This window comes from Prunus mume, linkage group LG6 (genome assembly GCF_029339155.1).
Source record: "Prunus mume cultivar Tortuosa linkage group LG6, ASM2933915v1, whole genome shotgun sequence".
Lineage (NCBI taxonomy): Eukaryota > Viridiplantae > Streptophyta > Magnoliopsida > Rosales > Rosaceae > Prunus > Prunus mume.
In genome coordinates, this window is record NC_142703.1 from 20,872,148 (window position 1) to 20,898,394 (window position 26,247).

Genomic DNA, 26,247 nt, shown 5'->3' on the forward strand with positions numbered 1-26,247 from the left:
GATAAAACTTCTCAGCAAGATTGCATATATCATCAATGTTAAATCGCTAAAATAGAATAATCTTTGAAAGAGAGGTTACCTCCCTTCCACCTCCTTTCATTTCTCTGAAGGAAAAAAAGGGAATATGTCATTTTTCACTATTTAAGAACAAAGAGACTGCTTTCTTTCCATAGAAAAATAGGTAAATTAGAGTAAAGAGCGGCAGTCTCTCTAGAAATGGTCCTCAATTTTAGCTTGGCTCTTAAATTATTCAATTCATGGCCAAGGATACCACCACCATCATCATCACCACAAACACCCCCACCATCATTGCTGTCACCATAACCCAACCAACATTTATGCCACCACCCCACCTCAATTACTGCTACCACTCCCATCTCACCACCACCTTAGAGCATCCACAATAGGCTCCCTAAACCACCTCCTTAGACAAATTTTAGGGAGGAATTGTAAAAATACAACTCCAACCATGCTCCCTATTCACCTCCTAAAATAGGAAGTCCTCTAGGAGCTTCTAAATCTGAGGAGAGAGAAAGGACTCCTAGTGGCTCCCTATAATTTAATGCTGCTTTATTTAATGAGTATTTCAAACATATATTTAATGTTAACTATTTTTTATTTTATTTTTTAATAGAGATGGACCAATCAAAAAAAAGTTATAGCATTTATGACTCTCCAAATTATGGAGTATGGTTGAAGTTAAATTTTTTTAGAGAGCTCCTAAAATAGCTTTCTTATATTCTTAGCCAAATTTTAGCTAAGAAATAGAGAGCATCATTGTGGATGCTCTTACCACTAGCAACCGCACCACGTGTGATGACACCACCACTACCACATAAATGTTAAATTTCGTGTTTAATTTATTATATTTTTAGATTATCTAAACAAAAAATTTTACAAATTCTAAAATATTAATTTCTATAATTTTAAATACCATCATTTATGAATTCTTTAGTATATTTATATTTCCTCTTCCAAACTTACCAAGAGAGGTTAGGATTTTATATAAGGTTTGATATGATAGGGAGAGGTGTATAGTATGGGAGAAGGTAAGAATTTACAATAAATAAGAAAATTGAGTAAACCAATTTGATTTGGGTAAAACGCCCGTTTTGATTTAGGCCTCGTTTGGGATCGCTTTTTTTGGCCAAAAACCTGCTTAACTTTAAAGTTAAGCAGTTTAAGGTGTTTGGTAAAATTAAAATATCTCGATTATTTTAAAAGCGTGGCCTTTTGACAAAGCTTTTAAAAGTCGACTTAGGTTACTTTTCAAAGTGCTTTCAAAAGAAGCAGAGATGAACATTTAATGAATTTTTTTAATTCTCAAAATATCATCATTTATTTAAAAAAAATGACACCACCTCCACTTTTACATCCAACTCCACCACTTGCACCACCACATTTACTACCTCCACAACCACCGCCACCACCACCACCACAACCACCTGTTTGGGCCTAAAAATTGACACACCCAAATAGCGAAAACGAGGCTGCAGAAAATCAAAGAAAAATGGAAGCCCAAAAAACCAAAAGAGCCCAGCCCAAAACTTATCAAACAAACGAGGCTAAACTGGGCCTCACAGGCCCGATATGATAAAGGGGAGAGCCGAAACAAGAACAATCCCACGTGATATCTCTGGGATAAAAAAAGTCAACAATAGCAACTGCCATAGAAGAAGCGATTGAAAAGATTATGACATCAAGCTGTTCTGAAAAGCCTGAAAACCTTGAAGATCAAATCCCTCTCACATGTATATATTTAGAGATTTTTTCTTCTATGTTTACAGAGAAGGTAATTCTCCCAAGAAGATAAACAAGTTACAATCTCAGAGAAGGATAAGCAGGAAAGCAGGGGGCTGTCCAGAAAAGAAGTCAAACTAACCATCACGAGTGAAATCCCACAAGGGGTAGTTGAAATTGGGAAAGAGATTAAGTTCTTTTTCAAGAAAGACAGGGAAGTGATTGCCTATTTGAGAGCCTATCTGCCAAAACTGATGAAATCCTATTTTCTTTCTTTCCATTAAAAACGGGAAAAGGGGGGGACATCTTTTGCCGCCCAAATATTGAACAAAAATCACTCTACTCCAGAAAAATATTTTTACTATAAATAAACAAGAAGGAGTGAACATGAAGGACACAACAAAAATTCATCATCCAATCAAACAAAATCCTACGCAAGGAAACCATCAGCCAAATAGACAACTCAAAATCAACCAACAAGCCCACTTGAATTTCAAGTAAAACCAGCTTCAAATCAGAATTCCCAAGGCTCAGACTTAAGAAATAAGTCATTCAGAAATAGATTTTTCTCGTTACAAATTTGGTTTAGCAGAAACCAAGATAGGTAGAGCTTGAGTTCTCTCCAAAAATGGAAAACCTCAACAAATTTCACAGTGCAGTCTCTAGCTCACCGACGTCCTCAAGAACAGCCATACGCCCTTTCAGATGAAGAAGCCGCATTCGCCACTCGAAGCTTCACAAAGCTTAAGGTACATTAAAGCTCGCGAATCAACATTTGGTATCGATTTTTAGTAAAACCGGCAATCGAGTTGTCAACGGTCGATCCTGCATTTCAGTCATTTAACAGAGCCTCCCATCCAGTAGAAATGGAGATCCAGCTATCTTTTTATCTTTTTAGCATTGGTATTTATTTTTATAGTTTTGTAAAAGGCAGTTCCGCCTAAAAACAGTTTAAATTTCATCAACCATTCTGGCCAGAACAATCTCTTTATACTGAGATAAATTGTTAAAGTCCTCACCAGTCTGAGGCAAGAAAAGAACTTACTTGGGAGATATTCCTCACCCAAATTCACAATCGTTTGTTTGCAAAATCAGTAACTTGGGGCGCAAGTTATCCATTTCGACTAAGTCTGCTAGAATTTTATTACTAGCAAAGGGCACGCTCGCACACCAAAGAAAGCTGACTTGTTGACCAGTCTATGGTTCTCAAGGCAGTGGGGAACTTTGCCCTTCCATCATAGGAGTAAACCAAAACGGGTGAACACCACCACATCCTCCTCCTCCTCATCCTCTGCCACCACTACCTCCAACATCACCTCCTCCTCATTCACCACCACCGCCGCCGCCACCACCACCACCACCCTCCAAAACCTCCACATCCACCACCACCACCATGTTGCCACTACCACCACCACCATCACCATCACCTCCACAACTACCATCCCCACCACCACAACCATCAACTTCGCCTTCATCTCCACCACCAACTCCACTCCATCACTATCACTACCACTACCACCACATGGTTAGTGCATAACACTTTTAACATCATGTCTATTTTAGTCATTATTCACAGTTACAACAATTTTATATTAAAATTTACCAAACGGTTTTAACACTGCTTTTTGTACTAACAGCACTTTAAAAATAGTGTTTACCAAACATGGAGCTGCTTTACTTTACAGCTAATTATTTTTAAAGCACAGCAGAAACAACTTTTTTTAAAAGTGACAGCAATCCCAAACTAGGCCTTAGAAATCGATAATTCGACCGGTTCAAATTCTCTTTTCAGGTTCGTATTCAATTGCATTTTTCGATTCGGTTTTTATTAGAGTAAAACAGGAACCGAAATTGGTCCGATTTGATTTTGGACCAAAGGTTGACTGTTTTAGTCAATACAGTTTTTTCGTTTGTAATTCGCCTCTGTGCTGCTTTGATTGTATCAACTTTACTCGGGTCACTGTTGTTTATTCTTATCTCACCTGGTGAAGACTAACAAGTTCCATTGTGCATGTTAGTCAGTAAAACTGACCTTCAGTAGTAAAGTAGGTTATATGCAAGTGCACGCAAATATTCTTGCTGCGCCCTCAGAACACGTCTTCGGCGCTGCCCTGTGTTCTTTCAACGTCGAAAGTATACACCCTACATATCTGGCAACTGTTCTTGACCAACAGGCGTGGAAGGAAATAGAAATGAGATTTAATAAAATAGCTTGTACTGAGTCATGTGATCCCAGCATGAAGTGGCTATCCAGTCAGGTCACCATTGTGCGCAACCCTTCATCGGCATTTAGGAGTGACTGCAAGTGCACGAGCAAGTCTTCACTGGTACAACACTGTCGAGGATATTGATGACTTTATCCAGGCCCTCCATGACACAGTCAGCTTCTTTAATTCTTTCAAGCAGGGGCTTGTACTCTTCCCATCCTTGCCAGGCTTCTGTAAATTTTGTATAAACTTTTCTACGGACACACACCGTAAGCTTATATGATCTGAGTATAGTTTGTGCAATAATCTGTTAAGACTTAAGAGGGATTCTTATTTTCAAGTCAACAGTTTGTTGTCTCACCTTGCCATGAAACTAATTTTAGTCTCACTTAAACTTTATCGTTAAATCTGTCAAAAAATCTGTTAAATTACTAGCAAGACGGAGGGCTATTCTTTTGCTGAAATGTATGGCAAGTCAAGAATTTATTTGAAGTATATTATTTTCCTCACAAATCCATGACAAGTTAAAAGGAAAGAACATTTACACAAGGGGCAGATTACTCAAAATAACAAAAGAAACAAAAAAGCAAAGCATGATAGGAAGTGGATGGGATCCACATCCACACATATGACTCAACCCAATGTCATCATGCCATGTATGTTCATGGAGACTTGGGAATCTTTGGGATAAAAAACAAGTCAAAAAAAGCCAAGTGGCTGGTGAGTTCGTTTGTAAATATAACTTCACTGCTGCTTCTTCTCTGAAGGAAAAGCATTTGATTACCTTATATTCCAATTATCCAAAACAGTTGAACGGATGAGCACAACAGAAGAATCGGTGCTTGATTTGCTGCCCAAGTTCAGATTCCATCCCTCTGAGGAGGAAATGGTGAACCTAGGGTACAGCCTTACAAATCTCATCCCACCAACAAAGAAGTTTGTAATCAGTAATGTCCTATTTTCCCGTGCAGAGCCTTCATGCGATCTAATAATCAACTTGAGTTGAAATTTATTGAGAAATTTCTCAGTGCAGTCAGGACACCAAATCAGACCAACGCCTTTCTTTATATTTAGAGAAAGACCAAGAGTAATTGAGGAATCAACCACATCACATCACAAGGAATCAAGTTGGGACCTTCCCATAGAGGATCATCAAAGAGAAAGAAGTGTCGTAGTAATGCTCCATGGGAAGGTCCCAACTTGATTCCTGGTGACGTGATGTGGTCGGATCCCTCAATCACTCTTGGTCTTTCTTTAAATATAGAGAAAGGCATTGGTCTGATTTGGGGTCCTGACTGCACTGAGAATTTTCTCAATAAAATTCAACTCAAGCTGATTATCAGGTCTTCGTGGATCACATGAAGGCCCTTTTTTATGTTGCAGTACTTTATTAAGAATTCATGCCGTAAGATTACTAATTACAAACTTCCTACTTAACTTGTTGAGGAATTTGGTGTGCCATTTTTGGGGCAAGGATCATCCATAGCATAAGGATGTCATCCCACTCTGATGAAGTAAAAGTTGCAATTGATGCTCTGAGCCTTGGGCAACAAGAATTGGAGAACTAGTGTTGTAAGCTGAGTGGCCTTCTTCTCACCAAAGGAGGTATTGCCAACGGCACTGAGTGCGTGGTGGAGGCAGCAACAAGATTGTCTCATAGTGCCTTTTCTGTTCTCTTCAGTCATGCCCAAGTGGCTCCATACTTGCAACTGATTTGGAAAATAAAAGCCATTTAAGAATTCTCAATCATCTTTTACTTTTATCACAGTATAAATCAACAAAACTATACATATGCTGACCTTCCAATTTTCAGGTAGAATGGACAATTGGGTTCAACCTGTTAGAAGCAAAAGATACATGATCAACATAAATTTACAACATCAAAAAGCTGGACGTAATGCAAATAGAATAATAAAAGGCTCATGTGTTATTTCATCCTTACCGGTCTTACAGGAAGCTCCTTGGAGTTAAATGATAGTGCAGGAGGCTTCACAGCAAATCCAGTTCCCTCTAGCTGAATAGTTGTCCCAATTTCTCCAATTTTATTCTCTTGCTGGGCTGATGGTATCTGGATATCTTTCGGATGATGAAATTTGCAGGTTGCACCAAACTTACATTGCCCCATTTTCAAGTAGAACTGTTTAAAAATTATGAAATGGAATATAAGCAAATCTACATCATAGTAGATAGATAATGCACGCCAAAAAAGAAATGGAAATATATCTTACTGCACATGGGGGTTCAGAAGGCCTCTCAGGTAAGGCAAAAACATCAGAATTTTCTGAAGCAACCTGACACCAGGGTAGAGCATCATATCTTAATAAAATAGGGAATAGGTCCAGATGACAGTTAACTCTCGGAAAATCCACATATCATTTGCACTTACAGCAGCAGCTAGTTTGTCCTTCGGATGATTGAACTTGCACCTCATACCAAATTTGCATCTTTGAGTCTTTATAAGGTACTACAACATAAAAAAGGGAAAAGAATACATGTCCAGTTAAATTGTTTAAAAATATCATTTCTGCAAAAAGAAAAAAAAAATTGAATTGCTACTTACTGGACAATCTGGCTCTCCAGGTCTCTCAGAAAGGAATTCACTTGGAGCGACAAGTGGAACCTAATGAACAAATAATAAACTTCTGTTATGTTATAGCAATATAACTTTTGTCTCTTTATCAATTAATAAGCAAATAGACAATAGCACACAAACAGCTGCAATCTGTGATAAACAAATTCAATTTCTAAAATCAATAGATTCCTGATCTAAGGTGTAATTCAAGCAAAAAAACATATTCATACTTGCTGATAAGCAAATTAAAAAAGCACACTAGAATCAGAAATACAATTGCATACAAGATTAACTTAGAAATAAGCTTAAATTAGCAATGTATGCATGCATCAAAGCAGCAAGTGCATTCCCACCCTTTGATCTCTATGAAACTAAGATTACGAACTTCCAGTAAACGTCTGTATTAAAGCAATGAACTTTAACCATAACCATATTCAACAATCTCACTTTCTTATCAAACAAACAATAAACAATTACATCACAACAAAAATTCGAGATAAAATGTGAAAAATATTGCAGCCCAGAAATTTTCCCGGTAACCAAACGGAAAGCGGAAGTACAGTTACAGAGAGCGGAAAGTGAAGAACCTTCTGAGGGGCGTTTGACGCCGGGAACGCCGGGCTCGACATCAGGAACGCTGGGACATCAAATGCGAGGTCGCCAGATACATAGAGCTACTTCGGCTATGGTGGTCGGTGGCGGAGGCGGAAGGGTCCGACCCGGAAAGGTACCGTAGGGTCAGGTCGGATAGGTAGGAGTCGGTTAGGGCACGTGAGGTGTAGACGCTGGAGAGGCCGGCTGTGGCGGCGGCATCAGCAGCAGCTGATTGTGCGGCGCCGTATCCTTAGAGATGGCTCGATGTAAATCCCAAATTTATATGCAGACGCAGCAGTAGAAACTGTGAAATTCAAATTCAGGACACATGTTTAGGGTTTAGGGGGCCCGCGGACCGCGGACCGAAATGGGTAGCCAGAAGTCCAATGGTCCAAATGTAAATAAATAAGTACCCAAATATATTTGAATCAAGATTAACTCAAGTAAATAATATGACTTCACATATATGATATAAAATAATTGTTAATAAGCTTTAAAACTAAAATAAACATAACTTTTCCAGAACTTAAATGCCCAAGACATTCAGAAGCCAGCATAAAAGAAAGCCTTCATTTTGTTGTTATCTCAAAGGCTCAAAAAAGGATGATGGCTAAGTAGCATTACTCTTAGGTCCCGTTTGGTTCATGAATCAATTTGAGAAATCATTTCCCATGTCATTTCTTAAAGGATGTGAAATGGAATATTCATTTTCCACGTTTGGTAATACTGGAAAAGTAACTGGGAGATACTACTTTATTTCATTTCCTATATGTGTTTTGAGTAGGAATGAAAAACAAAGTTTGTATAAATGTTCAATTATACCCATACTAAATCAAATAAAAAAAGAATGCATTTAATGGTATATTGTAATTCTAAATTGTTAATGGGGACAAAATATTCATGAAAAATGTGTATTTAATGTTGGCTCATTTTCCCAAACTTTCGGATGGGGGAAAACAAAACTCAAGTTGGGAGGATGATTTCACTTTCTTCCCTACTTTCCCATGGGCCAGGCAACGATTTCCCATGCCTGAACTTACCAAACATGGGAAAGCAATTTATTTCTCATTCCCAAGTCTCCTTTCCCATGAACCAAACGGGGCCTTAGTATAAATCCCAAATTCCCATTGTAACAAATTAGTGAGCTTAAAATTGTATAATTCAAGGCAAATGAAATATTGCATTATTAAAAAATTTAATTGGTCATATATGGTTCGAGTGATAATAACATTATAAAGTGTAACCATGTGCTAGTAATTTTTCCCTTCAAATTTAAAATTTTAAAGCAAATATACGCATGTAAAACTCTTCAGAGAAAAAAAATGCACAACATATATTAGTTGTCAATCGGAATAAAGCATTCAACCAAATCAATTAAATCACATAAAGATAGTGCGAAAGAACCAAAGGTGAAAGCAATAAAATAACAAGGTTAACAACACGATTTTTATTTTTATTTTGTCAAAAGGGAGGAATTCATTAACAAGCCAAAACGAAACCGAACAAGGAAAAAAGTCCTAGACAGACAAGACGAGCAAAAAACTAAACTAAGGGCATGTTTATGTATCAGTAATAGGTATGGGAGGAAAGGGAAAGATTTCCATTCCTGACTTCCCCTGTATTTACTTGCAATCAAGAATGAAAAAATAAGTGGGCTCCACCTCAAAATCCGTAATCAAATTCCTCAAAACTAGGTATCGATCAACTAGGGGGGAGTAGTCGATACGATTCCCATTCCTGTTTTCTCTTAATAACTTCCAAAAATATCCTTACCACTTTACCATAATTCTAAAATTAATTTGGATTTTGATTCATGCAAATTAGTAAACAATAACAATGAGAATCAATCCCATTCCTTTGCTATTTCCATATGTTTAGTAAACAGCTTAATGAGAATGATTCTTTCCATATCAATTCAGTAGTTCTCCGATTCCTAAATTTTTTGATTCTTTACTTTCTCCATTACTGATACGTAAACATGCCCTAAATGCAAGCTGCAAGTGGCCATAACACCGACATCGTAGAGTTGCTCTAAACGTCGCCACCTGCAAAATGCCTCCATGCAAACTAAGAGTGAGGGCTGGGTAAACCATCCTTATTCAGAATGTGCATTAGTGAAGATGGGGGTCGCCTAACCCAAGTTTCCTTGTTCATCTTCACTCGAGCCAAATTCGCAATATGATCTGCTACCACATTTGCTGATCTTGGACGCCAAGTCCAGCTAGAAAACTCAAAGTTTGGATGGCCAATTTGATCCTAAATCCTACATAAGAGTGGGTACAACTCCCACCTACCACGTCTAATGTTGTCACTGATCCCACGGACCACCTCCAGGCAGTCCGACTCAAACTGGACACATCTGAAACCGTGTTCAATAGCTAAAGAACAGGCTTCAACAGCCGCCAAAGCCTCAGCCTCCTGCACAGAGTTTGCCATAAAGGGAATAGCCATTGCTAAAAAAAAGGTTCCCATATAGTCACGAACAACCAGACCAATGCCATCCTGATTGGATGTGGGAGACCATGCAGCATCCAAGTTGATTTTAACTCTATGAAGCACTGGAGGAATCCAAGCATAAGAAGTAGTTTCCACAAGTGTGGGGGAGGGACAGTCCAAGCGGGTAGCGGTTACAGCGTCAACAAACTCCAATTCAGCAGTAGAGATAGCAAAGATGGTTGCTAATGGTGACATGGGTCTTCCTTCAATGACTACTTTACAGCGAAATTTCCAAATAATCCAACAAGTAAAAGCAATAGACTTAGCCACATGGGCCAAATCAGCTTTATTAAGGCTTGCCCGGATCACCACCTTAAGGAGCCACTCGCACATCGTAGTGATTTCACTTTTGCAAATTCTCATACTCAAAACACCTCCAAACCAAACAGGACTAACCCATGGACAAAGGAGAAGAATATGCTTGACAGATTCCTCATATTGATGGCATAAAGCACATAAGGGAGAAGATCTCACCCTTCTCCTATAAAGATTCTCATTTGTAGCCAAACCCCTTCTAAGAGCACGCCATAGAAATTTTCTAATTTTCGGGGGGCATTTTATTCCCCATATGAGACTCCAGATTTCAAGAGGTACTTGAGATGAGGTAGAAGCCTGTTTGATTGTCCTCGGGCAGCCAAACGGTGGATCCAGTGATATCCAGCCTTAATAGAGTAAATCCTAGACTTCTCCGAAGGCCAAATTAGTCTATCCCCTGCAAATCTTGACCCAATGGGAACTAACGTGATAGCTTGCTTCTCCAAATCACTAAGCAAACCCTCGATGAACTCAAAATTACCTCCTCTACTGTCATATTCCAAACCTCATTTGATGATGGAACACAGTGTGGGTGTAGGTCGGGCAAAGATAGGACCCATCAATCAATCCAAATTCTCGCCCTTGCTCCATTGCTAATTTGCCAATGAGCTCCAGTAATAATTACATCTCGAGCCTCAATATAGTGGCGTCACCTTATTTTTGTTCCTTCAATAAGAGTAAGGTCAAAATAGCTTGCATTAAATTTGTGGTCGTAAACAAATTACTGAAAAAACAAATATATTTCGGTTCGTTGCCACTGAATAATAGGTAAATTTCGGTCATACGACATCGAACCCCTTTCCACATTATGGTGGACCTCTACTACATCTTAAGTTAACGGCTGGTCAAACATAACCAAAATAGGTTCAATGTTTCAGTGGCATGCCACCGAATTTTCCTATTACGTTCAGTACTAGTGTGTTGCACGTAACCAGCGACCACCATGCAACCCTAAACTTGAAAAACGCCAAAAAATAAACTCATACCTCATTCGAAGCCTCCCTAACTTTAGTCTCACTCGTCGTGAATAAATATTAGGTATGTTTTCATCAATATAAGCATATAAACCTTGTTAGGGTTCTAGGAACATGATGGCTTGAGAAAAAAGTTTAACTAGGATTTCAGAAACGTACGTGGAGTGTAGTGAGCAAATTTAATTTTTATTTTAAATATTTTTTATCCTTAACGGTAATTACATACAAGGGTAAAATAGGTTATTCATGTTTAAATTAGTCTGGGGTCAAAAGAGCAAATTATGGGGTTAAAATGAAATCACCCTTTAAATTTTTTTAGGTCCATTTATTTGAAAAAATAAAATATACCTAATACACATAAAATTAATTGAAAAATGTTAATACATAAATAAATAAAAAAAACCCCAAAAACAAATTAACATAAAAAAAAAAATTATTTACATCGCCGATGTGTAAAGAAAAAGTAAAAGTGGCTTTAGACCTCCGAAAATATACCCCCTAATTGTGGATCCTCTTATAGGCGAGCATATCGATTCATGTAGTCTACAATAATGAAAGTCCCAACCACACTATTCATTAAGTTGTTGTACCCACTCTACAGGTTCTGCACCAATTCAACACTCCTTCCATCAATTCTTGCATTTCACCTTATGAGCTCCACTCTTACATCAATTAATGTCGATCTAGTTACCACTATACCCCATTATACAAGCTTGAGGGATAAGGAGCATTTTCTAAAATGTTTATAAATCATACAACTTGGGGCGGAGGTGTGCATAGGCCTGCAAGGGCCTCGGCCCTCCCAAAATTCTGAAATAGTATATATATTGCCTCTACATTGTACAACTTAGGACAATATATATATGAAATTAATGCTTGTGGCCCCCCACAATAAAGAGAGAAGGATATACATTTTCCCCTCCAACTAAAAGACTCTTTCCTTAGCAATATGGCAAAGTTACTCCTAGATTCTACCAACATAATTAATAAAAATTAAAAGAAACAACCAATTAAATCTTTCTTTCACAAGTATATTTAACAAAATAGGAAATTAAAGATAATTAGTTATTTATTTATTTACAAGCTTAACACTGGGAAAGAAATCAACCTTAAATCCTAATATATTGACCCCTCCACACATAATCCTGGCTCCGCCACTCACAAGTTTGGATATTGCTTACATTTGACAAACTTGTTCTGGTGATATTACAACTTTCGTTTATTAGAGCATTGTACTAATTAATTAAGCACAGTAATTGTAGAAGCACCAGACACAGCAGCCACCGATTTATTCAGAGTTTGAAACCCGTACACGATCCAAGATGGATTTGCCATCAAGCAGGCTGCTTTGTTGAAGCTCCAAGTAATCTTTATACTTCATCCCAATATATGCTGGCTTACGGTTTTCATTGTTTATGAGCTCGGGTGCAGGCGTAACTACTGTTTCAAGAGATGGACCAGTTGGAGTGGCAAGGGATATTCTTGTAGCTTTGTTGGTCAGCACTGCTCGATGAATATTGCTCCTGTACTTCCCATTGCTAAAAATCTAGCATATGTAGGAAAAAAGTGAGCTGTAATTGTGGAGGTTAGGTTACTTAAAAAATGAAACAATTTAGATCATGAGATGACATTGTGAAGTGTTCTCAAACGACTTGCTAGTACCATTTTACTTACTAAAACGACTAAAATGACTTGTTAGTACCATAAAAATTATAAAAATTTTCAATTTGGAGTGCGCGTGGAGATTAGCGGAGTGCCAATTACCCACATTTAAAAAATTTGAAATATAATATGTTGTGTTTTTCTTAATTTTCTACAAAAACTAGAATACATTAGATTGAATGTATTTGAAGTAACTAGATCCAGTACATTTGAAACAATTACGACTCATTCATTTCCTTCGTTTCATTCAAATCTTGCCATATGCAAATTGTGACTGTCCCAAAACCCGTTTAACCTTATATTGTCATCAAAGGCCCTAAATTTGGAACAACAAATGTAACAAATGTTTAGTCAAAGAAATGAAGAATTTGTGCGAGAAACCATACCTCCAGGTGATCACCAGTGTTAACAAGGAAGGAGTTGGGCATGGCATTGACATTGACCCATTTACCCTTGTGTTGCACTTGAAGGCCATTAATGCCATTTTGTATAAGGAGGGTCAAGAGGCCATGATCAGAATGAGGTGGCATTCCCAAGGCAAGCTCTGGCTGTGGACATGGAGGATAAATGTTTGCAATGAAGATCTGCAAGCCTGACTCAACATTCAAGAACTTCTCTAAGTCGTCGGCTTCCAATCCCAAGCTCTCTGATATTCCTTTCAGGAGTTCTCTTGTCACTTGTCGCGTTCTTTTGCAATACTCTAATGCAAGCTCACTAAAGCAAACAAAAGGTAAACCCGTTTCACTAAATTCATCATCACAGGTCTTTCTTTTAAATATTTAATGCGAGAATTATTTTTATGGTATCTTTACTTGGAATTGGAATAGATATGAGACCAACTACGCCTTTTAACCAATCTAATTACGGATTATAATGTGAACTTTTTTGATTTTATATATGTTCGTATATGTAAGGGAAGTCATGAATCATAATATTTCACATTTCTTTTCATACATATTTCAGGTAAGCAAACATGTCAAAAGTGTATAATCACGTTCGTGGTACATCGACCGGGGATAATTCAGGCTTATTTGCCTACGAGGATGGCTGCTAGAATTTTTGTTTTAAAGGGTGGTACTTAATCGCACTCCTTCAGAGGTTTTGGAAGTGGTTTTTCGACTTTGTTTTGGATTATTGCTTCTCACACATCTTGTGTTTCAGCCTAGCATGCAGTATCTTTCCTATATCTTCTCTGTCTTTAATTAAAAAATTAGAAAAAAAAATAAAAACAAAAACAATGTTGCGAAACTTGTCCTAACAAATTTATGAATTTTCAAGGGTTTAGAGTCCATTCAATTATAGGATATATTTTTGTTTACCATTTTAACTCAAGATGTATGCTTACCACCCTTTTTGATATTTGACACATGTTCATAGCGCTAATCATAGTTAACTTTTTACTCTGATTTATGTAACCATGATTATGTTTATGGACTCGTATTAAGTATTGAAAAGAGTAGTAAGCATACACCTTGAGTTAAAGTGAGCAAAAATACTCCCTTCAATTATAAGGTAAAGCAAGTGATTTTTGTCCCTGATTTAACTCATAAAAATAAATTCCAATATTTTAGGTTCGATTCCCCTCTTTAAATATCGCTGTATAAAAAAAACAAAACATTGTACCTGAAGCCAGCAGGTTTAGTGGGGAAGTGGAACTCAGGATATACAAAAACCTTGAGAAAATCCCTCCAAAACATCACCTTCTCCACCGAGGCATTGAAGCTGGTCCCACACCTGATTGGATCCAGTACATGCTTCCCCTCAAACTCGTGCTTCTCCTCCTCCGTCAGATCAAAAAACCCTTGGGAACCATCCAAGATCGCCTTCATCAGACTCTCTGGCACACCATGATTGATCACCTATGTCATTGACACGTGGAAAAAAGAAATTAAAATTAAATTAAACAATTTAATTCCCATCTGTAATTAAAATAGTACCAGGAAGAAGCCCCAGTCCTGGCAGGCTTTGCCAAGGTCATGGATGGCTTGGGAGCGCTGTTGGGCAGTGCCAGATGTGAGGAGAGAAAAGTCAACGGTGGGGATCGTTGACTCTGTATCTATCAAAGCTGCCAGATCATCATGGGGATTGTTTGTGTAGGTATGAGTGGGAGGGATGAAGGTGATGCCTGGTGATTCTGCAAGCTTTTTGATGCTGGTCATCAGTTTGGCTGGCTGATCATGGGGAACTTGTGAAGAGTAGTGGATATTGAACGTTGGATCTGTTGCAGCCATGGAGAGAGCTAGAGAGACAGAGAGAGAGCTAGAGAGAGAGACAGAGCTAGAGAGAGAGAGAGAGAGAGAGAGAGAGAGGGAGGGAGGGAGAGATCAGAGAGAGAGAGAGAGATAAAGAGAGAGAGGGAGAGATCACAGAGAGAGAGAGGGAGAGAGAGATGATATCTCGGCAATTTGGGATGGAGGTGAGGAGAGAGTCCAATAATGTAGATAATAGATAATTGTCGTAATGCACATTTTTGGACCAACACTTTAGGACACAGTCTTTGAGTGGTTCACTCCCATAAAAGAAATAAAAAAATACAGGGTCTTCGAGTGATTTACTCAGCCTTTTAATATGCATTTTATTATGGATTTTTTTTTTTTGTACATGTAGGGAACTTTTTTAGCCAAAGAAAAAGGGGGAAAGCGGGTACCCCATTTTACAGAGCAGAATTCTGTAATGAAGGTACTATCTAAGGCCTTTATTAGAGCACATTCACTCTAAGGTTCTGTTTGGTTTATGGGAAAGGAGACTTGGGAATTCAATTATTTTTATGTTTGGTAAGTCCAGGATATGAGAAATGATTACCTAGCACATGAGAAAGTATGGGGAAAGTGAAGCCCTCCTCTTAAATTGAGTTTTATTTTCCCTACTCATGGGAAAGTTTGGGAAAATGAGCCAACATTCAATGCACAATTTTCATGACTATTTTGTTCCTATGAACAATTTATAATGACAACGTATCATTAAATGTATTATTTTTTTATTTGATTTAATATGAGTATAATTGGAAAATTATACAAACGTTGTTTCCATTCCTACTCAAAACAAACATGGGAAAGGAAACAAAGTGAAATCTCTCGGTTACTTTCCTGATATTACCAAACGTGAGAAATGAATCTTTCATTCCCATTCTTTGGGAAATGACATGGGAAATGATTTCCCCTCAAATCCATTACGCGAACCAAATGAGGCCTAAATGGTAAGGGCAAGGTAATGGCAAGACAAAGGCAATGCAAGGTTTGTCACTATTCACATGAATAGTGGCAGCCCTTCCTTTTTTTATTTCTACCCCAAAAGGCAAAGACAATTACTATTCAAATGAGATATGAGAAGATGAATTTGTATAGAGTTTTTGGTGTGGGAAGTAAAGAATATAGCTAGGTATTTATAAAATTTAAAAAAAAAAATCTGGAATTTTTGGACTTAGCATTGTGTCATTTTGCCCAGAGCAATTCAAGTTGAATTTACCCGTGGGCTTGCCAGGTCGTGGGACCTAACCCTTGCCCAGGCTAGACTTGGCGCGCTAGTGTTTGGGCCAAAAATTGGCGCACCCAGCCCAACACTAAAGAGTCCTGAATAACAAAAGCCACAAGACCCACATCCAGACTTTGCAAATAGGAATCAAAGGCCCAAAATCTAAGAGGACCCAGCTCGGAATCTATCAAAACATAACAAAACTTTGGCATCGGAAAAAACAAAAAGAGAGAAATCAGCCCATAAACTCCGGAAATTCAGACTGGGCCTGGCAAGATTAAAAGCCCAAAACCAAATCGAGGGGCCCATGATTTTTACAAAATGATAAATCAACCACTAAAGCTGGTCAAAAAGAAAAGCAAAAAAATCCTTTTGGAAAGCCTATTTTCAGGAATCACGTGGCTACCTGACTAAGAAGTCAATAATTCCAACTATCATAGAAGAAGTGATTGGGAATTAAATGAAAGCAGATAATTAAGCAAAAAGACTTATCTGAATCTCTGACATCAGAAGATCGAATCCATTATATATATATATATATATATTTAGAAATAATATTTCTACTCCAGAGAAGGCACCATCTTTTCAAAAGATAAGCAGGCTATGTTCTCAAAAAGAGATAGGCAGGAAGACAGAGAGTTGTTCAAAATAAAAGAAATCAAACTAATCATCACGGTTTGAGCTCTCATGAGGGGCAGTTGGAATTAAACAAAAGGTCAGGTTCTCTTTCAAAAATATAAGGAAGTGACTACCGTATGAACTGACTGTTGAGAGCTTATCTGCAAGAATTGATAAAACCCCTCTTTCTTTGCATTTAAAAAATGAAAGATCTTTTGAGAATTTTTTCCGCCCATTATTAAAAGAAAGAAACCCTACTCCTAAGCATTTCTTATAAATATAAGAGGGAGTGAACATGGCGAAGGGACCAATGGATCAATCAAACAAACAACCAAAAATCAACCAAAAGCTCACTTGAGCCACAAGAGAAACCAGCTTTAGATTAGAACTCCCAAAGTTCAGACTTAGAGAAATAAGTCATTCAAAATGAGATTTATCTCTTTACAAATTTGGTTCAGCAAAAACCAAGACAAGCAGAGTTTGAGTTTTCACAAATATGAAAACCTTAACAAATTTTATAGTGCAGTTCCAGCTCATTAAGTCCTCGAGACCAGCCACTTCTGCCCCTTTAGACTAAAGAAGCTGCAGCTCAAACGCTAAAGCTTCTCAAAGCTTGAAGTAGATTAAAGCTTTGCGAGGTGAACTTTGGTATCAATTTACAAAAGCGAGCAATTGAAGTTGGGAATCTAGCCAGACAAATACACCTAATCCAAATGGATCGAAGCTTCTATCCAGCAGAGATGGAATTCAGCCTTCTTTTTGTCTTTCTAGGATTGATTTTTCCTTCCAAGTCTTGTAAAGGCGCTCGCTAAAAACATCCTCTTTATTATCATTTATTTTGGCGAATTACCAACCTTGTACCGTGATAAATTGTGAAGTCTTTACCGCCCTGAGGCAAAAAAAGAACTTACTTGGGAGATATTCCTCACCCAAATTCACAATCACTTGTTTAGAAATCAGTAACTTGGGGCGCAAGTTATCCATTTTTAAGAAGTCTGCTAGGATTTTTATTGCTAGAAGTGCCATGCTCGCACACCAAAAAAAGTTGATTTGTTGACCAGTCAATGGTTTTCAGGGCAGTGAAAAATTTTACCATTTCATCACATGAGCAAAAATAAAACAGGTGAACAATTTGGCACGCGGTGGGACTTCTCAGTATACATACTTTGATGAATTCTTCTCAAGTTTATGAATATTAGAAGCTCTAGCAGAACCCGCACCACGCCATGGAGATAAATCGGTAGCTCTGGGGAAAGTCCGGAGTTAGAAGAAAGTGACGCGCGGACAATCAGCCCACGCAGCGATGCGAGCGAGCGTTCCAGGTCGGCTCAGGAGGATGAATCAAATACGGAATCTATATTCCAGGAGGTTACAACACAAATGAGCGATACTCTCAATAACATGAGCACCATGATGCAATGGCGGAGTTAACAGCATTCACAAAGGACCGTGAAGCTACCATGGCTAGAATTCCAAATCCGGATGTCTTTGTAGTCTAGCAACTAGACCTTCCTTATGGCCCTCTACTAGGATTAGCGTGGCCATACCAGGAGAACCCTCTCATTGTATAAATAGCTGGAATACGAGGGCATGAAGAGATCCAGTTGGGAGGAGGAGCCCTTCCCTTCCAAGAACGTGAGGCCTCAATCCGCCTGCGCCATTCAGGCTCTTCAAAATCAGCGAACCTCCACCTATTCCACAACCCGTGGCCCCACGTGATCAACCGTTGGCACTTCTACGAGGCACCAGGTGTGCGCTTTATAGGCCTAGAAGAATGGATCCTAATCCATTCCCTCCACTAACAAGAGGCGAGAATAGGCGAAGGGGAATTAACCCCTTTGGCCACAATGATAGGAACAGGCCAGGGGCTAAACTGGAGGAATCATCTAGATGTTGAAGAAGAGGAAGAACACAGGGAGGAAGTTTTGACGGCCATACAGATTGGATCAAAGGATTGACCAAGTCCAGCTGTAATCAGGACTAAATCTGACCTGTCAATACTCTGAATGACATGGGGCACTCTGAGAGAATGATGGAGCCTAAAGCCAGGAGAGGAGAGAGGTCCACTTACAGAAAGCCATATCCGGCTTATATTGATCAAATACCTCTCTCCCCAGGTTTCCAGTGCCAAACTTTACCTTGTTCAACGGAGAAGATCCCCATGCTTCGTCAATCGAACATATAGGCAGGTTTTTTGTCTAGTGTATAGCCATAGAGAATAACCCTCTGTTAAAGCTAAGGCTTTTTGGGAATTCACCTGGTACACCAATCTACCAGCCAATTATGTTCAAACTTGGGAGTAGATGGAAAACGTTGTTCATGACTACTGCCAGATCGGCCGAAGTCACCATCGGTGATCTTGCTGCCCTCAAGCATAGTGAAGATGAATTTGCTCAGGACTTTATAACTAAGTTCAGAAAGCTCAAAATGAAATGTCGGATCCCTATGGAAGAAAGACATTTCATCCAGATGGCTCAAGCTGCTCTTAAAATCTCTCTGAGAAAAAAGGTTTGATGGGATGCTATTTGGAGACCTGGCAGAACTAGCTGACAAAGTGTCCAAGTATGAGGAGTTGCTCAGGGAAGAACAACAGAAGAGGAATTAACAACAGAAGAGGAATTCCTCCAAAGGCACATACTACAAGACCCCTTCTTCTTCAGTCCATTTGGTTGAGGTAGAATCAAAAGAGGACATAGAGGGCTCAGAGGAAAGAGAGATTGCAGTGACAAATATGGAAAAATTAAAACATCCTATCAACTGCAAGGCTCTTACAAAGCTTCCAAAGGACCAGAAGCCGCCACCATTCACTAGAGGGTTTGTTCCAAACAAACCAACACAGAACAAGGTCTATTCCTTCGATCTGACCAATGTGGATGCCTTGTTTGATGATATGCTACTACAGAAGGTAATAGAGACACCTCATAGATTGCCCAAGCCAGAAGAACTCAAGGCGAGATTGCAGGTGACACAACTCTTGGAACCATTCCACCAATTGTTGCTTTGAGATGTCATACGAGAGGAATAACATGAGGAAGGCTAAAGCGTGAGAAACCTCCATCACCACAATAGATCCTTTTCACCACCACAAGTCAACATGGTCAACTTAAATTGGCTGTAATGCAGAGAAGCGAGACCAACGACGGAAGCTAGCTCGAGAGGCAAAGCGTCACAAGGGAAACTAATGAAAGGCCAAGGGCAATTATCTCACTGGGTAGTGCTCTGCGGCAAGTGCAAGTGTGAAACTGAGTTAGAAGTGGTTACGGGCGATGATGAATCGGCCCACACCTAGTGTTTTTGACAGATTGGAACCTCATCCCGAGAGCAGAGCGGAAGGATTATCTTAGGCCCTTTCGGACAATGTAAGGATGATAGAGCAGCCCTGGAAATACCAATCAAGATGCCCGAACGAAAAACCCTTGGCAACTATCATAAAAGGTAGATGGTATTACATTTGAAAAAGTGGTAGACCAACTCTAGAGTTAACGGAACTTCGAAAAGGAGGGTTCAAAGCGTCTGCACATTCCTAAAAAGCGAGGACAACACTCGAGGCACTTCCGAGACCAGCCTTACGCCAGAAAAGGAAGGAACCGTATACCTCATCCGCGGAACATACAATTTGCCAACTACATGTGGTCGATAAAGCCAGAATCTCCAAATAGACCTTCCGCCCATCTTGCCTCATCCTTAGCCAACTAGCTTGAACCTTCAAGTACAAGGAGAACCCGAACCTATTCGGTAGAAGAACAGGAAGACTGGAATGAAGAAGATGACGAGGAGCAGGTTGGACTATGAACCATCTGCAGATGACTAGTATGGACTCCTCAAAGCAGGAGAACATGAAGACTGGACAGAAGAATATGGGGAGGAATGATGAAATATCATGGAGAATTAGATGCGAAACCAAGCTTTTGGTGCAGAATTGGAAAACCTTTTGCAAGGTGATTTGGGCATCAACATGGTCTTCATCTTACTAGAAACATTTAGAGCAGCAGAGGGAGAAGAAAACACTATGGAAGGGGATGTTTTCTCCTAGGAAAGCTTTGAGTGCAGGTTGGCAAAAGTAGAGGAAGTGCTAGAACAACAAACACCTGCTGCCAAGACAAGCGGAATCGCTCAAAATCGGCAGAACCTTTGCTTCTCCAAACCAACCAAGGAAATGTCCAATCACCTCAGACCTCTGTTCATAACAGCAAACTTTGGGGGTATTCCTATTTCCAAGGTCATGGTAGATGGAGGTGCAACTATTAATCTTCTGCCTCACAGATTCTTTGAGCAAGATGGGTAGATGTAGAAGGATTTGATTCCAACACGTTTGATTGTCACCAATTTTGCTGGGGGCATCACCAAGACTCATGGAATCTTGGATGTGGATGTCATAGTTGGAACCAAAGAGCTAAAGATTGCATTCTTTGTGGTAGACACCACTTCTACCACTTATAATGCACTACTTGGCAGGGACTGGATCCACCAAAGCCTATGTGTTCCCTCCACTCTACATCAGCAATTAGCTCTATGGAATGAAGAAGGTTACATGAAGATAGTAGAGGTCGATCCACAACCATTTCTGCCCTCTGCCATGTGTTTTGAGGCAAGGTATTATCATGATGACCTTGGTCCTTTCACCTTCCTTGGAGTCAACCAGAACGGCCGCCCTTATGGTGTCACGGCCCAGAGACTCATTGAAGATGGTCTAGCCAGTTCTCTAGAGGATGGAATAGATTTTTTGTTCTAAACCTCCGAACTCGATGTTTAGTCCCAATCAGCCAGGAAAAGGATCGAGCTGCTGCTTTATGCCTAAATAAATCACGATCGTCGAAAGGACCTCTTCTCGGCCGTGGCACTGCTTCATGGATCAAACGCCACGTTCGCAAACATTTAGCATTTTCAAAATGTAAGAAAATACGAAGCAGGATCTTCTCGGCCTCACAACTACGACATTATGGGCCAAGGCCGAGGTCCATGAGAAACACGGCCAAAGATACTATGGTCAAGTCGCCACGTGGCCTCAGGGTCCCATGCCCCATTTAATGAAGTAGTGCCTCGACCGCCACAAAAACTACTGGTTGCAAGAAGCATTTAATGCACGAGGGCGAGAGGGAATTGATTGAGGTCGGGATTTGGTAACAGGAATCGAGTGGTTATGCGCAAACATTCTCACAATGCATTCTCACAACTTGAGGTCGATCACCAACCACTGGACCAAAGCATTAAATGCGTTCCCACGGTCAAGTGCAGAACCACTATCGAGCGGTGGCGAGATTTGCCGAGATTTATGGGGGTCACACCACCATGCTTCACGATCCCAAATGCCGATTCGACAACCCACTTGCCCCGATCAGACTCCACCATGTAGATATTTTCAAGCCATCAGGCAGATCTTTTTTCAGCCTCGATTGGCCCTCCAGGACTCCTTCTATAAATACTAAGCTCAAGACCATGTTCAAGGGGTTCAAACACCAAACCAAAAGCCTCCCACGGAGCAACTTATTTTTCCTGTGATGCACTTTCAATACCTTTACATGCTTTCCTAGGAGTAGTGGTAGATTGTAAGGAAAATCCATTCATCAATATATCATACGACCCTTGATTTTCAAGGCGCTAGAGCACCATCCCTGTTATCGCCTCATTCACCCCACATATCATAAGACCGTCGCTCTCCGAGCAACGCGCCGGAGCACCGCCTAAAACCCACCACCAACACCACTAAATGGCCTTGTAGCTCATGCCGTGAACCTGACGGCCGAGACCAGTTCCTCTCTCGGCCATAATCATTTGATTAGAAGTCGAACCCGAAACAGCGCATCATGTGAACATCTTCTACCTGCACCCCATCACCATCTCGACAAGACGGTAAACCGCGGCCGCACGCCACGCACAACCGCACCGCATCCAAAAGGAGGACGTCATGTGTTGACGCACATCCCTCGGCCCGGACATCCCCTCAACCCGGTGGGACCATCGTGAAAAACCATGGTGAAACGATGGTGGAGGATCCGATAGCTAAGCAGCCGACAGATAGAGACGCCCTTCATGGCCGCAATGGGCATGATTCTCCTCGTAACTACGGACGCTCTTTCGAGAAAGGATGCCGCCGTCATCCACGACACCTCCCAGCGGACAGAGAAGCCAAGAGCGTGAAAGGTTCGAGCTCTACGGTGGCAGAGCCTCGGCACCTCTGCCCATACCAGCGTTGCGAGCTCACGGCCAGCATTCTCGGCCACGACCGATAATCTGGGGCAATCCCACCAACAGGAGTAAGTCCCGGCCGACTTGCCCAGCGGCGCGGCCCCACTCCATGCTTTGGCCTTGTCATTAGGGAAGCAGCCCACGCGTTCGCGGCCCAGATCGCCCGATTCATACCATGGCTGTCCACCCGCGCAACATGCACTCACCCCGGCCAAACCTACGGCGCTTATCTAATGCCGCACGGCTCGGCCGCAACGGTGGAGCCCTTCGTTCAGATGGCCCAGCAGACTAAGCCGTCGGACGATAGGCCGCAGTCCGCCGCCACTTCCAACCCAGGTGGAGTCGCTCCTCGTGGGTCCTCGGACCGAAGGGTCCGCGGGCGAACAAGGACGGCCTAGCCCAGAGGTGGCGGAACGCCGAGTTGCAGGGCCGCACTCCACTTGGAAAGCCCAGGACTTGGCGAGACTTGCTCCCTAAGATTTTTTGGGCGCCACACATCAAAACACTCGGCTATGGGCACATCCCCTTATGTCGAGACCTTCGGCCGTGGTATTAATAAACTAATAGAGCTAAAGGCTCAATTTCTTCGAGCTTTTAAGCGAGTTGGGCGAAAGACAAAGAGCTGTGTGACTGACAAAGGCCCTGTGGTTTAGAAAATTTAGAACGATCATGGCTCGACGCTTACAAATCAGTGCAAGAAGTAGGCGAGCGAGTTAGACAAAACGGCGTGGTATAAAAAACAACATACAAGGCATTCAAAAAAAAAAAAGCCCGCGCCTTATATTTAAATTAAGAACATTGTTTTTACCAAGAAGTGGCCCAATTACAGCTTCTATAGGATTTAAGTGGAATGAGCTGAGGGCAGCCAAGCTATCTTGCAGAAGTTGGGGTGATAGACTTTTGCCCCCAAATGATAATTGGGAGGCTTTCCACCTCCATGGGGCAAGTCTCTTAGAAGGGTTACACTCAGGAACTTCTTCCTAAAGTCAATTCTGGCCGCTTCTTCCTCTAGTTCCTTCTCAAACAATTTGAATCTAGGCTGGAACCAAGGATATGTTCTTCTGATCACCACCTACCTTTGAGCAGCATATCTTTTTGTGCATTGATGAAGAACATCGATACTCTTCAATGGATGCTTGGGCACCTCTGCGATATCAAGGGAAGAGCCAAAACTTGGTCTTCAGCAAAACTATATCCGGAAACCTCGGTTCCAGAAATAAACTTGCAGCCGATCTGGATCATCGAGCGCACTAAGCGAGCAGATTCAAGGGATTCTCGGTACCAGGGTGTGCGGTTCCTAAATAAGTGAGCGAATCAGGTCCAAGTCCAACGTTAGTATGATTGTGCAGGGCTTTTGCCAGTGCACAGTACTCGAGTAGAACTGCTGAGGAACGATTTGGGAAAGCGAACCTATTTAGCCAAGACAGAGAAATAACATATCTGCTGATCCTTGTCTTTCTCAAGACTAAATTTCCTCAAGTAGTTAGAGAATGAGCAGTTCTAGTTGATGGTGGCTGGAGAAATAGTGAATGGCTTGGCCAACTTATCTTGATTCTTTTTCCTATGATAATCACCCACTTGCATCCACAGGACGTCCATGGGGTCTCAATCCAAAAATCTGAGCCATATCCAGCAGGGTTGGAGCCATAGGATCCATACGGAAATCAAACGTGTTGCTTGGAAGAATTCTAGAAACAGAGGGCAGCAAACTAGAAGATTATCATCCCTGTTGATGGATTGCTTCGACGGAAGAATGGCATCGAGATTCCAGCCCTTCTCCGGTGAGCTCCATATCTTGGAAGAAGCTCAATCCAATCACCCACTTCACTAGACTATTCCTCACTTTACTGAGGAACGAGCAGCTCGATTCTTGCTAACCCAGTGAGGGGCCAGGCAGTAAGTACTTTGGAAACATAGAGGAGCTTCAGCATCTTTTTTGATCAGCTCCGCCATCTAAGTCAGAACATGGCCAAACTAGTGAGGTCCTAGAACTAGGGTGTTCTCAAACAAATAGAGGACATTTTCATCCAAATTCTTTTGAGCAAATGGGTGGAGCTTACTCCGAACCTCGATAGCATGGTTGTCCACTCTAGCCCCAATAATGTAGGCAGGAGGAACAGAAGAGGAAGATTGAGCATGGGTTTTTGGAGTAGACATTTTTTCAGATGTTTAGAGTTGGAGCAAAAGGAGGTAATAAGGAAGGCAGGGTTTGAGCAAAGGGAAGGGTAGAAACTTCGAAGAAAACTGAAAAGGGCAAGATTTGAAAAGCTAGGTTTTCGAATGAACAGGAACTATGAGTTTAAATTTCTTTTAAAAACTTAGAAACATGGGGGAAGAAGGCGAGGAGTCATCTATCAAAACTAGCCAAGAATCACGATTTCCCAAGTCTAGCTCAAGAGACAAGACGTGGTACACGTGGGTTAATCGAAACCGAAGAGAATGACGCGCAACATTAATGGCCAATTGATTCAATCAGAACCGTTGAGAGTTGAAAAGAAACGTTTTTCAAAACGATTCAGATTCAAGGGGGCATTGTTTAGCCCAAAGTCTGGCGCACCCAGCCCAACACTAAAGAGCCCAAAATAACAAAAGCCAGAAGACCCACATCCAGACTTTGCAAATAGGAATCAAAGGCCCAAAATCCAAGAGGACCCAGCCTGGAAACTATCAAAAACATAACAAAACTTGGGCCTCGGAAAAAACAGAAAGAGAGAAATCAACCCATAAACTCCGAAAATTCAGACTGGGCCTGGCAAGATTAAAAGCCCAAAACCAAATCGAGGGGCCCATGATTTTTACAAAATGATAAATCAACCACTAAAGTTGGTCAAAAAGGAAAGCAAAAAAATCCTTTTGGAAAGCCTATTTTCAAGAATCACGTGGCTACCTGACTTAGAAGTCAACAATTCCAACTATCATACAAGAAGTGATTGAGAATTAAATGAAAGCAGATAATTAAGCAAAAAGACTTCTCTGAATCTCTGCCATTAGAAGATCGAATCCCTTTTATATATATATATATTTAGAAATAATATTTCTACTCCAAAGAAGGCACCATCTTTTCAAGAGATAAGCAGGCTATGTTCTCAAAAAGAGATAGGCAGGAAGACAGGGAGTTGTTCAAAATAAAAGAAATCAAACTAACCATCACGGTTTGAGCTCTCACGAGAGGCAGTTGGAATTAAAGAAAGGGTCAGGTTCTCTTTCAAAAATACAGGGAAGTGACTACCGTAGGAATTGACTATTGAGAGCTTATCTGCTAGAATTGATAAAACCCCTCTTTCTTTGCATTTAAAAAATGAAAGATCTTTTGAGATTTTTTTCCGCCCATTATTAAAAGAAAGAAACCCTACTCCTAAGCATTTCTTATAAATATAAGAGGGAGTGAACAGGGCGAAGGGACCAATGGATC

General features: G+C 40.6%; 3 protein-coding genes across 3 annotated transcripts; all 3 read right to left on the minus strand.

Moving 5' to 3' along the window:
* Positions 1 to 4,413: 4,413 nt before the first annotated feature.
* On the minus strand, positions 4,414 to 7,405 carry LOC103335962 (zinc finger CCCH domain-containing protein 37-like). The gene is made up of 7 exons (XM_008238998.3): positions 7,107 to 7,405; positions 6,508 to 6,567; positions 6,334 to 6,411; positions 6,176 to 6,238; positions 5,890 to 6,084; positions 5,747 to 5,784; positions 4,414 to 5,656 (listed from the first exon to the last, which is right to left on the minus strand). The coding sequence occupies exons 1-7, from the start codon at positions 7,146 to 7,148 to the stop codon at positions 5,629 to 5,631; spliced, it is 504 nt and encodes a 167-aa protein (XP_008237220.2). The 5' UTR covers positions 7,149 to 7,405; the 3' UTR covers positions 4,414 to 5,628.
* A 1,964-nt stretch (positions 7,406 to 9,369) lies between these two features.
* LOC148916402 (uncharacterized) lies at positions 9,370 to 9,942 on the minus strand. Its single transcript, XM_089055125.1, has one exon. The coding sequence runs from the start codon at positions 9,940 to 9,942 to the stop codon at positions 9,370 to 9,372; it is 573 nt and encodes a 190-aa protein (XP_088911251.1).
* Positions 9,943 to 11,932: 1,990 nt separating this feature from the next.
* On the minus strand, positions 11,933 to 14,975 carry LOC103335963 (2-oxoglutarate-dependent dioxygenase 19-like). Its single transcript, XM_008238999.3, has 4 exons — positions 14,498 to 14,975; positions 14,184 to 14,419; positions 12,947 to 13,274; positions 11,933 to 12,444 (listed from the first exon to the last, which is right to left on the minus strand). Exons 1-4 carry the CDS (start codon positions 14,789 to 14,791, stop codon positions 12,187 to 12,189), a joined length of 1,116 nt encoding a protein of 371 aa, XP_008237221.2. The 5' UTR covers positions 14,792 to 14,975; the 3' UTR covers positions 11,933 to 12,186.
* Between the last annotated feature and the right edge of the window lie 11,272 nt (positions 14,976 to 26,247).